This window comes from Protopterus annectens, chromosome 17.part0, assembly GCF_019279795.1.
Source record: "Protopterus annectens isolate FY-2018-M chromosome 17.part0, PAN1.0, whole genome shotgun sequence".
Classification (NCBI taxonomy): Eukaryota; Metazoa; Chordata; order Ceratodontiformes; family Protopteridae; genus Protopterus; species Protopterus annectens.
In genome coordinates, this window is record NC_056751.1 from 305,419,514 (window position 1) to 305,436,868 (window position 17,355).

The 17,355-nt window shown below is 41.0% G+C and overlaps 1 protein-coding gene across 3 annotated transcripts in view; it reads left to right on the forward strand.

Annotated features, from left to right (window-relative positions):
- The window catches only part of PRRG4 (proline rich and Gla domain 4), a 450,979-nt gene that overhangs the window by 261,367 nt on the left and 172,257 nt on the right, over positions 1 to 17,355 (forward strand). For all 3 annotated transcript variants that reach the window (XM_044059763.1, XM_044059762.1, XM_044059761.1), the window contains one exon: positions 4,779 to 4,942. In XM_044059763.1, coding sequence (XP_043915698.1) covers positions 4,779 to 4,942 — 164 coding nt within the window. The remainder of the gene's footprint in view (positions 1 to 4,778; positions 4,943 to 17,355) is intronic.

Consider the following 17,355-nt stretch of genomic DNA (forward strand, 5'->3'; position numbering starts at 1 on the left):
TGCTTGGTTAGTAACTCTGGACTTAAAAGAGGCATACCTGCATATCCCAATAAGGGAATCCTGCAGAAGATACCTCCGTTTCAAAGCAGGTATTTTGCATTACCAATTTTCTGCAATGCCCTTTGGCTTATCTACTGTGCCCAGGGTCTTTACAAAGTGCCTGGCACCAGTAATTGCATTCTGCAGACAAAGAAATATTCAAATTTATCCTTATCTGGACAATTGTCTCATTCAAGCAGAGGACAAGGACACTCTTCTTCAACATCTGGCATTTGTAAAAAGGCTTCTAGCATGCCTAGGGTACACCATAAACAAAAAGAAATCACAACTGGTTCCCTCTCAAATAATTACATTCCTGGGTGCAAGCTTGAATACAACTGCCCAGAAGGCTTACCTCACGCCAGACAAATAAAGGCAATTGACAAAATACTTCAAACCAATGGCAACAAAAACCCAGTTATCTGCAAGACAAATTCTGCAGGCTTTGGGGTTCATGGCATCCTGCATTCTACTAATTCCGTATGCGAGACTGCATATGAGGAAACTTCAGTGGTACCTAAAAAGTTTATGGAGTCAACATTGTCACAGCCTAGAAACAATGATTCCTCTCATTCTCTTCCTAAAACAGGAGTTTCTTTGGTGGGCAGAGACATGTCACCAAAACAAGGGACTGTCATTCACTCTACCCCCTGCCACCCAAACCCTAACTATAGATGCATCAGACTATGCTTGGGGGGCCCACCTGGCAGGGAGATGCATTCAGGGCAAATGGAGCCCAAACCAAATGCATCTGCATATCAACCAGAAAGAAATGCTAGCTCTCCAGAATTCTCTTGACAGCCTTCAAGGACTTACTTCATCCAGGGCAACTACTGATAAAGACAGACAACACCACAGTTTTGTGGTACATAAACAAGCAGGGGGGATGCACATTCCTACCCCCTTTGCAGACTAGCCATGGCCATGTGGAACACAGCCTTGACTTACCAAATACATCTTCAAGCTCAATTCCTGCCAGGAAAGCAAAGTACTCTGGCAGACGACCTAAGCAGAAATCTTATGGACCCGCACAAATGGAAATTGGATCCACAAATGTTCAGCATGTTAACTCAGAAATGGGTTAGCCCGGACATAGATCTATTTGCCTCTCCCCAAAACTATCATTCTGCACAAGAACTCATCGCAAAAAAGCATGGAAAGTGGATGCTCTGTCCTTCAGCTGGAAAAACCTATCAGTCTATGCCTTTCCCCCTCTGCCTCTACTCTCCAAGGTCTTACTAAAAGTCAGACAGGAAAAACCAAAAATGATCCTAATTGCTCCGGACTGGCCTCGCCAGCAAGCCACTTCTAAGGAATATGTCACACCTTCCTCGGTGGTACTTGCCTCAAACACCTCACAGACTGTCTCAACAGAACTATCAAATTCTGCACACTCAGCTCCAAACTCTGAATCTTGCAGCATAGCTGATCAACTAATTATTCAAACCACATCTCTCAGTAAACCTGTGATGGATGTCATTTTGGAAGCCAGAAGGCCTAGTACTAGAAAATCTTATGCTGATAAATGGAAGAGATTCTGTGCTTGGAACCAAGCACAAGGAATAGACACAGCAAAACCCAATATTCCTCAGATTTTACAATACTTAACTGAGATGCTTGACAAGGGCCTGTCTTTTTCTTCAATAAAAATCCATGCCTCTGCCGTCTCGGCTCATTACAACACAGAGCCTCCCCTCTTTTCTCATCCACTGTTTTAACAGTATCTCAGAGGTGCCAAAAATTTAAGGCCACCCAGGAGATCACCAACTCCTGCATGGGACCTCAATTTTGTGCTGGAAAAACTCACCCTGCCTCCTTGAACCAGCAGCTACTGCAGATATAAAATTTCTATCTTGGAAGACAGCTTTTCTTTTGGCAGTCACTTCAGCAAGAAGGGTTTCAGAACTACAGGCTCTCATGGCAGTGGAGCCTTTTATTATTTTTTACCCGGACAGGGTGGCCCTCAGGACCAATCCTTCTTTTATGCCTAAGGTGGTATCCAGTGTGGCTCATAACCAGACCATTCATCTGCCAACATTTTACCCAAATCTGCAGAACAAAGGGGAGTGGATTCTGCATTCATTGGATGTACACAGACAGCTAAGATTCTACTTAAACAGGACCAAATCTCTAAGAAAGTCTGAGCAACTACTGATAGCATTTGTTGCAGGATCAGAGGGGAAAGCTATATCAAAGCAGACTATTTCTAAATGGATAAGCCACTGCATTTGTTTCTGCTATTTGCACCATGTTAAACCAATGCCCAAGGGGATCAGATCACATTCCACCAGGGCTGCCTCTTCTTCAGCAGCTTTTCTCAGAGGGGTCCCAATCAAAGACATTCTAGAAGCTGCTACTTGGAGCTCTGTTCATACCGTCACAAAGCATCATCATTTGCCTCTGTTCTCTAAATCCAGGGCAGGCTTTGCCACTGCAGTCCTGCAGGGCCTTATAGCTGCTCCTAATGCTGTTTAGTTCCATCCACCCATCGATAGCTTTGGGATTCTACCCAAATGGTAATGACTGCAACTGTGAAACATGAAGAACATAGTACAGTTGTGTACACTTACCATAAATGTAGATGTTCGAGTGTATTCACTGTTGCAGTCTGGGTTACACACCCGCCATCCCACTTTCTATACCCTTTCTTTCCTTCACTATACTCAGAAGCCTTTGTGGTGTATTTGCTTTTAGTTGAAGGTAAAGTTTATGTTTCTAAAAGTGAATTTATATATTTACAGTCTATTTATATATATTTTTGCTCCCCATTTGGGGGGCATCTGACATCTGGGGCAAGAAAAACTGATGAAAATGGTGTCGGCTGCATGTTTTATACCCCTGACGACCTGATGTCATGGAAGAGGAGACAGCAACCGACGCAGGACCCAAGACTTTGTTATTCAGACCGACTGAGGGCAACATGCCAGCAGATTACCCAAATGTAATGACTGCAACAGTGAATACACTCGAACATCTGCATTTATGGTAAGTGTACACAACTGTACTTTCAGATTACTGTCAACCTGAGTTTCCAAATCCCTTACTGCTGGGTCAACTCTTAGGAGAGTGTTATCAATATTGTAATTGTCAGGGGTGGTTGTTTTCCCAAAGGGTATAATTATGCTTTGAGTTTTAGGCCAAGGCTCTAGCAATGGTGATTTTTCTGTGTCAGGCCCTCCTGGCCGATATCTTCATCTTTGGGGGATTCGGTGATTGTATCCAGCTTGCAGTCATCAGCAGATTTGGTCAGCCAAAGGTCCTCTACATTTGTCTTGACTTCAGAGAAGTATATTCCAAACAGCAGAGGTCCCAGTACTGAGCTGTGTGGGACACCACTAGTAACAGGCCTATTGGTGGAAGTGGATTCTCCCAACCTAATTTCATGTGTCCAATCTGTGAGCCATTTGGCTATCCATCGGATGACACAAGGATTTAAGCCTAACTTTGTGAGTTTGTCTATAATACCAAAGTGTGGCATTGTGTCAGATGCCTTTGCCAGGTCAAGGTAGGCAGTATGCACCATTCTGCTCTTGTCAGTGGCTCTAGTGACCTTCTCAAAGAAGTCTACCAAGTTTAGTAGGCATGGCCCTTGACAAAACCAAACTGGGATAGTTTCATTGTTTGAAGAATTCATGTGTCTTTGTTTGCAAGGTCCATGATTATTATTTCTATGATCTTGCAGACAAGTCTTGACAAACGTAGGGGTATACCGTTCCTTGGGTCTGCTGATGGTCCCACTTTGTGTAGATGGATGGCTGTTGTAGTTCTTCATTCCCTTGAGATGAAGCCTGTCTGGAGACTGTTGAATAGAGATTCTAGTGGGCCTGACAGTTCTTGTTTCGAGCTATTTAGCAGTCATCCTGAGATTATTAGAACCCACTGATGCAGTGTTTTTAACTTTAAAGAGTGCATGAGGGCTGGTTCTCTAGTGATAGTTGGGGATAAATGGTAGAAGATATTTCCTGGGGGGGGTGGTAACTGGGTTGATAGGGGGCACAAATTGAGGCTAAATGTATTGACCAGCAAATCTGCTATATTCTCCAGTTTGGTACAGGGAGTTTTTACTATTAGTTCAGCATACTGTTGGGTGTTCCCCTTAAGGTTGCATACATAACTGAAAAATGCCTTATGGTCATCCTTATCCTGGGAGGCTATTTTTGCCTCGAGGTTGGCTTTGGTGGACTTTATTAGTCTCCTGAGTTGTTTGTTGAGACTGATGAGGGAGTTCTTACCTGTTGGATATAGCCTTTCTATTTTTGTGCAGGGTTTTCATTCTTTTGTTATACAACATACTTGTACAGGGGGTCCACCAAGGGGAATAACATGTTCATAGGTTTGTCCTAGGCTAGCTACTGTTGTGGGCCATTTTAATCCTAGCCAACTTTCCCAACTCAAATATCAGTATCAAACCCTTCACCACCATGCCAACCTCCAGCACTGCTACTTGATAGTAATAACAGACAGTATGCCATTCACAACCTGTATGTAGTCTGAGTTTCCATCTTCATAGAACTCAAAACAATTTGAATGTTTTAGCATGCTTTTATATTCTGATTGAGTCAATGGAAAGAGTAAATGTTTATATTTGTATTTTGTATTAAAATATTACAAAAACTGTTAAAATTATGATTTATGTTAATACACTCACTCTAAATTAAAATCTTCTTTAGCATTATAATCCCATTGCATGAAAGCACATTTTCTAATACTTTATAATATTACGTGTGTTTTGGTTTTAGTATTTCTAGATGGAACTGAAGCCAGTTCATTTTTGGGACGCCACCTTCTTTTAAATCACTTTGACTTTGAAATATTTACCAAAGGAAATCTGGAAAGAGAATGCATTGAAGAAGACTGCAGTTATGAAGAAGCAAGAGAAGTGTTTGAGGATGATGCACAAACAGTTAAGTTGATTATGTTTTGCAATAAATTAGCTAAGAACGTCATTAACTAATACACCAGAAGTGCTATAAAGTTCTGTCTGTTTGTAGTAATGGGGCACTCAGATATAATTCAAAAAATATGTCACTCTAGTATTTTCTGTCCATCATTCTAACTTCAGACAGCCCAGGCTTACCCATTGCTTTTATTGCTCAATTGTTTCCCAGAAGGGGTGAATGTTGGATGTTGGGGAATAGATTATTTTTGTGCCTGCAAGGCTAATTTCTGTGCATACAGTCGGTGTAGCAAAATGTTTTTTTTTTTTTTTTTTTTTTTTTTTTGTGTGTGTGTTTTGTGGTTGATGTAGTCAGATGGCAGTTTTGTAAAATATAATCATATGTGCGTGTGTGTATGTGTGTAATTAACCCCTGGTTTGGCATGCTTGTTCCATATAGACAGGGAACATGTAAATACCTGCTTCAGGGTTATGGTTATTCATACTTTTACAAAGTGTTCTTGCACATTATTAAAATATTATCTTACTCAGGGTTATACAAAATTTCCAAAGAATAAAGGGCCTTGATACTAAACTACTCAGGGAATGCATGGTTAGGCTGCTAATGATCATCACAGATCAATAGCCTAGTAAGTACCTATGAACCTATGTGCTTGTAGACAATATCTTTCCTGCCTATTACAGGTTTAGGACATCATTCCACCATTTATTGTACTCCCTGCAAAAAAAAAAATAAGTTTAAAGGAGAAGATGGATGTTTGATATTTGCTGCTCTTTTGATTATTTTTTCAGTCTTATGAGAATGTGCGTCTCAAGATTTCAATAGTGAGTCAGGAGGTGGGCAACACTTTTCTGCAGAAAGTGGTAGAAACATTGTATTTAATTGACAACGTTATTCTGTCATCATATATCCATTTAAGACTTTTTCTTTTTTGTCACTTTGTAATTATTTTACTGGCTTATTTATTTATTTTGATTGTTTTGTTGTTGTTTATGATTTGGTCTTTTTCTTAAGTATTTTATTTATTCAATTATAAAAGCTTTTGGCAGGTGTCTTGTTCATTTAGTTTACTAAAGGTAGCCACACAACTTTGATATGATGGTTAGCATCTAGTCTTTTTAATGAGGGACTTTTGACTGTAAACAGTGTAATTGCATGTATTTGTTGCCTCATTGGGAGAGTGTTCAGTAACTGAAATCTCAATAGTAGATTAGAGTATTTGATTGCAGCACATACTATGGACACAGGAAAAGGAATACTGTGAATGGAGAGATACAGGTACCTCTTGGACACGGGTAAAGGTTACTCTCAGTGGAGAAATATCAGTAGCCCTTAATGGGCGGTTTTGTGTGTGTGTGTGTGTGTGTGTGTGTGTGTGTGTGTGTGTGCGCGTGTACACGCACGTGCATATTTATGTATGTATGTATTTATATCTATTCACATATGTATGCATATATTTAAATAGTTTAGTTTAGTTTAGTCTCAGTTATTGTAGTAACATTTTTCTACATTGTTAGTGTTTGTTTGAACCAAGGTCTGCTGATGTGCATCATCTCTGGGACGTTTTACAAAATTCCCAAGGCTGTAAGACCAATCTAAGTGTTTTTCATTTATTTTGACTTATTTTCTTGCATTTACACTTGCCTATCATTTTTATCTGTGCCTTGTAGCTAATTTATCACATTTGCATGGTTTCAAAGCAGTTTACAGATTAACTCCATTTTGTTACTGTTTAACTGTATTTCATTGCTATTTACTGCAACTCATTACTGTTTAACTGCATTTCGTTACTGTTTAACTGTATTTTTTAATACTGTGAGTTCTGTTTTTGTCTGTAAGTGGTTAATCTGTGCTTTTCTGTGAGTTTTACTGTGTTCTTAACCCATAAATTGAGTAGGATAGTCGATGCAGGTTTTCTGCATCCAGAGCAGTTTGTTTTTGCCTTCTGTGTTTCTTGCAGCCATATTGTGTTTGCCTTTTGTGTTTCTGGCAGTCATCGTGTGTTGGTAGGGGCCTGTCTTCTCTGCTAATGAGAGTAGCAGTGCTGCCTGGACCTTATCTGGCACAATCTAATTGGTAAAGAAAACAGAGGCTAGCAGATTAGCTAGATTTCATTGTTACTGGAACCTTCTATTTTTTTGTGGTATTTAAACCCTGTATTTGAGCTGGTTTAGGCTTTTTTGCACATCATGCACCGCAACTGCACTGTTTTTAACCCACTGCGAGGTATTCTATCTACACATTTTTCCTTAGTAACACTTGTGTGATCACCTAATAGTACACATCTTAGACCTTCCACCCCCTTAGCTCTCTCTGGCTGTCTCCTTCAGATTCTGACAAATATGGATGAACAATTTCCTATGGTTTCTCCTGCCAGCCTGGTTGATATGGGCATCCTGAGACAGTGTATCAACCTCCTGATGTGCACAGACAACCCTCTACTACTATCATCTAGGAACACAATTTTTGAGAGATGCAATTACATTAAGAACTTAGAGTCTGTGCTCTCTCCCTCACAAGCCAGTATATCTGGCACTGAGAAGGTTGTCAACACAAACACCACCCACACCTACACAACACACACGTATGCAGAGGTCATCAACAAAAACATACCCAAACAAAAGAGACCTCCGAGGCAAAAACACATGCGAACTCCACAGCCCACCACACCACATACCACACATAGTCCACACACCTGTGTCTCACAGCCACTAAGGCCTAACCATAAACCCAACATATTAGTTATAGGAAACTCCTTTGTGAGACTCACAAATATGCCTCTCACCAGGCTGGATAAAGAGAAAGTCATGGTTAGTTGTTTTTCAGGTGCCAGAGTCCACACATGCACTCAAGTCTCTCAACAACGGGTACTGTTATGACTCTGTCATAGTCCATGTTAGTGTGAATGACTTGAGACATACCTCCCTGGACCAATGAAGAGAGACATGATCAAGCTAGTTGAAAATGTGTCCCAGGCAGGTATGTCCCTAGCCTTAAGCAGCAGTCTAACATCACACAGAATGTTACCTCAAAACAAACAGAAAATTATTGACTTTAACAATTGGCTTAGTTTCTGGTGTCTTTCCAAGGGGATCCAGTACCTGACAGCTTGGAAAGACATGATCGACAGACCACGATGCTTTGCCAGAGATAGCCTGCATCTGTCTCCATCGGGCTTCAGGCTTCTGGCAAAGGCTCTTGCCTCCCCATAGTGCCTTTTTTAGCCAATGCTATGAGTTCAAAACTACCAACATGAAAATTTCATCAAAACGCAAATTAAAGGTCATGCTACTAAACGCTAGTAGTCTAAACATGAAACTGCACTCATTGCAAGCATTCTTAACCCTGGAAGATGCTGACATTTGTGCAGTCAAAAAAACTGGTTCAAAAGTGCAGACAGCACCTCAGACATACCAGGTTACTCATACTATCATACATTTAGACCTCCAACCATGAGCAGCAAAGCAAAAGGAGGTGGGGTTTCAATATATATATTAAAGATATACATACCTCCAGGCTGGTCAACCAGTATGACTCACAGGAGACACTCCAATTACAGTTAACCGTTGACAAGACCCCTATTCAAATCATAGCTAGCTACAGGCCCCCAACTTTGACTCAAGGTGTCCATTCCACCTATCTGGACATCTTTGAATCTATCAAGATTCAACCCTTCACTCTGATCCTGGGTGACTTTAACTGTCCAGCCATAGATTGGAAGAACTACTCATGCCCAAACACAAATGCCCAGAGATTCCTTGATATTTTCAATGCTGATGCCGTGGACCAGCTGGTCGACATCCCCATGAGAGGTGATAATATTTTGGAGTTAGTATTAATTCATTACATCCGAGTGATGCCTCCAGGTGCATCTGCAGTTAACTCCTACTGACACCTCTAGGCATCAAGTATTGCTTGTTCATATTTGCATCAGTAATTCCAAAACCGTGCTTATGTACAAGATTTTAACAGATTTCATCTTAAAGCTAACACAATGGCAAACTCAACTGCATTAATATTTGACCTCTGTCTAATGCAGGGAAATAGTTATTAACTGTTATTTTTATGGTATTAATTAATGTAAATATAATTTTCATATTTTTCTAAATATCTCGACAACCAAATAACACAGACAGAAGTCCTTAGCCTCATATGAAAGGTCTCATCTAAATGAATAAAATGCTGCTGACATGTGCATAATGTGAGTGGTTGCTGAGATATTATAATTGTTTACAAATATTACAAATGTAATAGTTACTGTGTTTACTGTTATTTATAAAATTCGGTTTAAGACCTAGAACCTAAAGAATGCTACCATTATAAAAATAGTTTGTGCTGAAGAGGGTGGCATTTATACTTCTTTCATAAGCCCTGTGGTTCCAGAGATATGACCATTTGTTTGAAATGTGAAGACATAATTTGATTCTGTCAAGAGGCTTAGGCTCCGCCCATTGGAAGTTACAGTGCAAACTTCATGAGCTTCAATGGAGTGAATGGGTTAAATTATCCAACATGAGTAACCACTGCAGCATCCCTACAGTGTCATCCTCCCCGTTAAGACCCGACCTTAATGCTGTAAGTCACCATCTCTGCTGACCCCCCCCCCCCCCCCGGCTAAGGTCAGACAAAACAACTTCTCCAAAGCTGATTACAACTTCACAGCCCCCTCCCCCTCTGTAGGAACTGGCACAAATGTCCAAATCTACACCAAAGTACTATATGAGCATTTACATTGTTGCATGGAATCAGGAATACCCGACAGGACAAAATCATCTTCCTGAAGGAAGAGTAAACCTGTCTGGTGGACATCTGCAATAAATAAACTCAATAGTAAAAGGAAAAAAAATTGCTGTCCAGGACCAAGAAGGAGCAGGTGCCTAATTGGAAGCAATCTCTCCTTTGCCTGAGCAAGCAAATAACAGCACTAGTAAAACCCTCCAAGGCAAATTTTGAGTCCAGACTGACCACATTTACTAAAGATAGTCATAAGGCCTTCTTCGCATATATATGCAGTCTCAAAGGAAGCACTCAGCTATACTCAGAAATGGTGGTCAAGGACACCACATACACAAATGCCGTAGATATAGCCAACCTTTCTGACAGACAGGTTCAGTGAAAATGTCACCCCTTTGTCCTCCCCATCAGTAAAGTAGGACATCCCCAGTACCTGCCCCCCTCCCCTTATCTCACAGGTTCACAGATTAGTACTAGGCTAACTGCCCTTGCGAGTCATTTTAAGCCTAGCCAATTATCCCTTATGAGACTCAAACCCTGCACCTTGTGTTTGTAAGGCAAACACCTTAACCATTAGGCCACCCTCCCATCCCTTGGGAACAAGTCTTTACTGCTATCTCAAAGGCAAAAAGTACAGCCTCCGTGGGACCCGATAACATCCCAGGCTGCATCCTACATGAACTCAGGCAGGAACTTTCAGCACCATTAGGCACCATATTCAACCAAAGCCATTGTACCAGCTTCATCCCAGCTGAGTCAAGGACAGCCACTGTCATCCCTTTGCACAAAGACAGACCATCCACTGATCCAGGAAAACATAGACCCATCGGCCTAACTCATCTGATCTGCAAGGCCATGGAACAGATGATCATAGACCTCATTGACAAGGACATTGGCAACCTCCAAACACTCAATCCCACATAGTTTGGTCTCATCAAGGGGAGGCCATGCCTGTTAAATTTGGTTGACTTCTTTGAGATAGTCACTAAAGCCATGGATGAGGGGAAGACTGTGCACACCACCTACCTTTACCTGGCCAAAGCCTTCGAAACTATTCCCCACTTGGGTGTAATAGATAAACTCTCTGAAGTAGGCATCAGTCCGTATGTTACTACTAGGGTAGCAAACTGGCTCACTGATAGAACCCACCTAGTCAAAATAGGTGAAGCCACCTCAAGCAGTAGACCCATAAAGAGCGATGTACCCCAGGGACTGGTCTTGGGGCCTCTATTGTTTGAAATGTACTTTTCTGAGGTGCAAGCCAAAACCAGTGGGCTGTGGTTGACCAAGTTTGCAGATGACTGCATACTGGGTACTGTCATCAATTTCCCTAGTGATGTGGACATCCTCCAAGAGGGTCTCACCGAAATGAATGACTGGTGCCAGAAACACGGCCTTAAACTGAATGCCAAAAAATGCATCATCATCATCCCCTTTGGGGAGAGTGACGTCCCCAAAAATTGTCACATTAATAACAAGGTCCTAAACACACAATCAGTCATGAGAGACTTGGGCACCCTTGTTGATAGCAAACTGAATTTTGACCACTGTATTGCCTCTGTTGTATGGAATGCTTTCTCATGGCCTACCTAATTAGGAAGGGTATCTCATCCAGGGACAAGGAGGTCATAACCTCCCTGTGTTCTTCCCTTATAAGACCCATTATTGTGTACAGTGTCTCTTTTGGCATGTACTTTGCAAATTACATGCAGTAATCACGGCTGCACAGGTAAAAACCACACTCTCCAAAGTCAAGAAAACAGCATCTATGGGACCAGACAACATCCCAGGCTGCATTCTACATGAACTACAGAATGAACTGGCACCCCACCTAAGTACCATGTTCAATCATAGCCTCACCTCAGGCTTTGTGCCCACTAAATGGCGCACTGTGATGGTTATCCCACTCCACAAAGGGGGAGTCACCACGGACCCCGGGAACTGCCACCCCATTAGCCTGACGAGCCTGGTCTGCAAGGCCATGGAACGTATAAACAAAGATTCTGAACCCCACCCAGTTCAGGTTTGTAAAAGACAGATCATGTCTCCTAAACATGATAGACTTCTTTGAAGCAGTCACCAAAGCCGTAGACGAGGGTAAGGTGGTTTACACAGCCTATCTACATCTTGCCAAGGCTTTCAACACCACCCCCCACTCTGGAATTATAGATAAACTCACTAAACTAGGTATAAATCCCTGTCACAAGATGGGTTGCCAACTGGCTCACTGACAGAACCCACAATGTGAAAGTAGCAGACTCCAAATCCGACTTCAGACCAGTGACAAGTGGAGTACCACAAGGTTCAGTCCTGGGTCCTCTCCTGTTTGGTATCTACTTCTCTGACGTACAGGCTAACACAGAAGGTCTTTGCCTAACAAAGTTCGCAGATGAATGCAAACTAGGAGCCATAATCAAAACTCCTAACGATGTGGACATCCTACAAAAGAGCCTCACTAAGATAGATGTCTGGTGTCAAAGCAATGGCCTCAAGCTCAATGCTAAAAAGTGCATTGTCATCCCCTTTGGTAAAAACTCTGTACCCATGGACTACAACATAGGCGGTAGTATACTTAACACCGAAAGTATGATAAGAGACCTTGGGACACAGGTGGACAGTAGTCTCTCCTTTGATAATCACATCGCCACAGTAGTCAGGAAATCTTTCTACATGGCACACCTCATCACAAAAGGTTTCTCATCCAGAAAAAAAGAGGTCATTGTTCCCCTCTACTCATCACTCATTAGACCCATTATAGAGTACAACACCCCTTTTGGTATGTACCTCACAAGACATCTACAATAACTGGAAAGGCCACAGAAATACCTCACAAAGAGGATTACCAGCCTCAAACAGATGCCCTACCCAGACCATCTCAAAAAACTCCAGCTTTACTCCATCACATATCGCCTTCTCAGAGGTGATCTCTGCCTAACATACAAAGCTATGTCAAACCCAGAGCTGTTGGACATGCTTCACTTAAAGAAATCCCAATCCCTCCGAGCTACACGCTCTAGGGACCTAAACCTTGTCACCATAATAAACAGAACATGCCGGAGGGATAGATTCCTGTCCCAGAGACTTCCCTTACTCTGGAATAAACTACCTATGTATATCAAACAAAGCTCTTCATTAGCACTCTTCAAGAAGAATCTTGATGATTGGATGGGAAATAGGAAATTCACCCCAGGGATCACTTCTGTGGCTCTGCTCGACACTGTCACAGGAAAATAATTTTCTTGGGTGGCAAAAGCCAGGGTACCTTTTTGACTGGGCTTGTATAGGCCCTAGGGCCGATAGCCTAGTACCTACCTATGAACCTATGAGAGACCACAGTGGTTTCTCACCAGAAGAATCCAGGGCCTCTGGCCATTAGCATAATTGTTAAGGTGTTTACCTTACAGACACAAGGTGCAGGGTTTGATAATGATGTGGGATAATTGGCTAGGCTTAAAATGGCTCACAACGGCAGTTAGCCTAGTACTAACCTATGAAATCTATGAATCTACACTACACAGATTGCTAAAAGTCCTGTCCCTCTACTCAGTCTCAGACTCCTCAGAGGAGACCTCTGTCTGACATACAAAGTAATCTCAGAACTCACCTTGATGTTGACAGCTGCATATCTGAAAGTCAAGCTCCACTCAAGTAACCTGCATGAGCAACCTCAGCCTGGTGTGTCCCAGAGACTCCCCCTTCTGTGGAATAGACTCCCTCTCCACATCAAGCAGAGTAGCTCATTAACCTTTTTTAAGCACAACCTGGATAATTGGATGATGAACAGAAAATACACCCCTGGGATTCCATCTGTGTCCCTGCTGGTCAGGGGCATTGGGTCCCGACTTGTCAGAACATGGTCTAAATTCTTGGCTAAACTTGTAAGAACCTTAGAGCCAATAGCCTAGTAACTTCCTATGGTCCTATAAGATTGCACAGGAATGACACTGGGCTCAGACTGAGATGAGTAAAATTCTGGAGAGCCAATGGTTATATAGTGGTGAAATGTAAAGCTTAACTGGGAGTATCAAGTGTTTTTTGTAATGCAAAGCAGTAGTTTTCATATGTCATAGCTACTTAAAGCTAAGCATTTCCCTTCTTATTTAAATGGTGGCAGCGTTGTGAGATTCAAGACCCTTAACCCCTGCCCCTAACATTGTTTGCTGCTAGTGATATGGATTTAAGCTCTATAACTCCTGAACACCTTAGCAGCTGCAAATATTTTATTGTGTACATTACACTATATTTTGGAATTTTATTAATTTATGTTGAGAGCTTTAGAGTTAGAAATGTGGGGTAAGCATTCTTCTTCCATGGATTTCACACCAAGGACTGTATTATTCCGATGCTGCAAGAGTTAACTATTGCAGCCTGAATGTGAGCATTCTTTTATGCAGTAAACAATAAGATTATGAGAATGCATATGATATGTAAAGTGCACATGCAGACTACTAAACTGTTTCAGAAATGGTTAGCACTGTTCTGATTCTTACATTAGTGTGGAGCAAAGTAAAGCAGACTGTAAACTAAGTCTTAGTAGTTCATCCAGTTTTTCTCATAATTTACACTGGTTTGTAGCTCATAGGTGAGACATCTAATGAATTTAAAAAAATAGTTGTTTTGAAAATGTGCAAACTTTTTTCTTGTTGAAAGTGTCTTAGTAATAGTTTTATTCACTGATGTGGAGTAATGTATTAAAATATGCTTATTCTGAAAATGTCTCCAGTGCTAACAGTATTAAAATTAGAACTGATGCTCACTAAAAGTATGGTAGAGACAGTATTTTTTAATCAACTACTGTGTTTAAGTGATGGTTTGGCTAAATAGGAATAGCCTATTTAAGCAAAACTTATGATTTCTAAAACAAAACATTTTTTTTTATGTATATAGACTTTTCATCAGGTTCTGGTTTTAAATTAGGACCTAATTTGGAACAACAGTTATATAATACTTCCTAAATATAACATTTCTATAAAAGATAATTGATGAGTGAATGTATTCTTTAGTGTAGCAGTTTAGTTATTAACAGAATTATGCTGTGTGTGTGTGTGTGTGTGTGTGTGTGTGTGTGTGTGTGTGTGTGTGTGTGTGTGTGTGTGTGTGTGTGTGTGTATACGCGTGCATTCTGCAACAGGTCAGCTCCCTGTCCAAAATGAGTTTTCAAAGCCTTGTGCCCATTGGTTCATGAGATAGGCTGTGGTATCTCCATTGTCTGTGAAGGGATAAAGCAGTTTATCGGAAGATGGATGGATGTTCATATTGCAGTTATCTAATACAGTTGAGCTTTTGTCCCTCATTTTAACCCTCCCTGCCGAAGTCATCCAAAGGTTCTTAAATCTTGTCTTGGATTTAAAAGTATAAAATTCTTTGGAAAGGGGCATCAGATAGATAGTTTTCATTAGTTTCTATATTAACCTGCCAGTTCAGCTTTCTTTGTTTATTGGATATATAGGTTAGCAGGCGTAGGTGCTGGAGTGAAATAAAATGTACAGTTCATGTTGCATCTGCTGACTTAACTGTAAGCAGGGCTGCAAATTTGCATATGTTAAAAACATTGAAATTCACAGCTTGTGGCAGCATAGATGAATAAAACCTTGACTACAACATAGGCAACATGGGTTTGATTAGTGGGCCAGGCGACTGATAGGAAGACCGGGAGAGGTGCTTATCCTGAGGTGGGGGTTTATGGACCCAACTGACTGGATCTGCTGCTCCACAATAGTGTGGTTGAGTCTCTCATCACCAAGTAGTGGTCATTTGGTAGGGCTTGCTGTGTGGTTGCCCAAGCCAGTGATGGTAGCTGTTGTCTACACATGCGAGGGACCACTCGTGTAGGAATGGTAGGAGCATAGGCAGTCATCTGTGACATGGGTGAGCAAGTCAGTATCAGGGTGTGGGGTTAGGTTAAATAAACACAGTAATGCCCTCATGGCCAGGATGCCCATGAGGGAACAAAACTACCTCTGATGCCTGTGTGGAAGTCATCAGTTACCCATACAAGACCTAACCCCTCCTGTCAGATCTGGAGTCTTGAGTCCCCAGTGTCAGTGAAGCACGACTGGTGTGCCACTGGGGAGGCTTGATGGATGATGGGTTAAGAGGCAAAATGACAAAAACGAATTTCCATTTTCATGAGATAAAAATCTATAAATTACACTTATGATATTCAAGTGTAATTTGTTGTCATTATCACAATTTAGTGCATATATATGAAGATGTGTGCATGTATATATATAATGTATATGTCAGTCTTTATGTATATAAATATATGTGTGTGTGTTAGTGTGAGTGAAAAATTAAAACAAATTCTAGGTACAGAATGCTCAGTAAAGCAAAGTGACAGCATTATAAGTAGTAAATATAAGAAGAAATAAATGTTTTGTTGAGTGTTCTGACCCAAATTGCTAAGTTCCATGAAAATTCCTTGATTTTCCAGTACTCGAATAGTCCAGATTCATGATTTTGTAGTGCTATGGCTCCTTGTCCGGATGCAGAGAAAAACTCAAAATCCTGGGTGGTCACTTCATGTCCTTTGAAGAAAGGAGGCTGCCCTGGGTTATTACACAACTTAATAGAACAATGTGTTTTCATTTCTCTAGACTGTGACCAGTTCTGCATGCAGAAGGGCACTTTATCCAGTCTTGTTCCATTTAGGTACTGTGTTTAAAGTTGTTCCTTAATAGAAGATCCCAGCTTGTGAAGACTCAAAAGTACTTAGCACAAATCACTTTCCAGAATAGATGAAATTCAAGCATGGACATGTTAAAAACAGTAGCTGGACAAGTAATTAAAGTATATACTAAATACATTTGTCTAGAGGAGACACTTATGAAGTAGTAATATGAAATAATGATAATGATAGTAAACAAAATGTAACTTCATCTCAAATTTCAAGCAGACAAGTTTCAAACAAAATCAAAAGTTCTCTTGAGACATCAGTTGTCTCAAACAGCACTAACAAAACTAATCAGTGCAAAAAGAGCAGCACCAAAGATATATGAAGAGAAATACAGCAAAGGAATCCGGACATGGAAAACTTTACAATACAAAAATAAGAAGACAAAGAGTAAAAGTAGAAAAGGAGATTAGTAGTGGATGGAGACATTAAAGAACTAGAAACTGAGGTTATATAGTACCTCCGAAGTGAAGGATTCAGTGTAAAAAATCTGATTTAGAAAGTACCACAATAGGATAGAGCAATTTACATCCAAATTAAGGGGAAACCCGTGGAATGGGAAGCAGGTGGTCAGGTGCCATATGAAGATATTTTGGAGCTTTCCACAGGAAACCAGTATAAATGTTCACTTTAAGCTGGACAGCAAGGGAGAGAAAAGGAAACTGTGGAAACTCTGATGCAGTTATTGAGGTCAATGGAAGAAATAGACTGGAGAATGCCAGTAAAACCCAAAAAGTCAGAAATTTAATAAAACAAATGAACATTCGGGGTACTGGCTAAGGCTCTTGCCACCCCTATAGTGCCTTTTTTAGGCAGTGTTCCAAAGACCAAAATTCCACCGTAACAGCTACAAACAAATGCAATCTGAGGGTCATGCTCCTCAGTGCTAAAAGTCTAAATCTTAAGATGCGCTCACTCTAAGCTCTCCTCAAAATGGAGAATGTCAGCATCTGTGCTGTAGTGGAGACCTGGTTTAAAAAGACAGAATGCACCCCTGCACTCCCAGGCTAC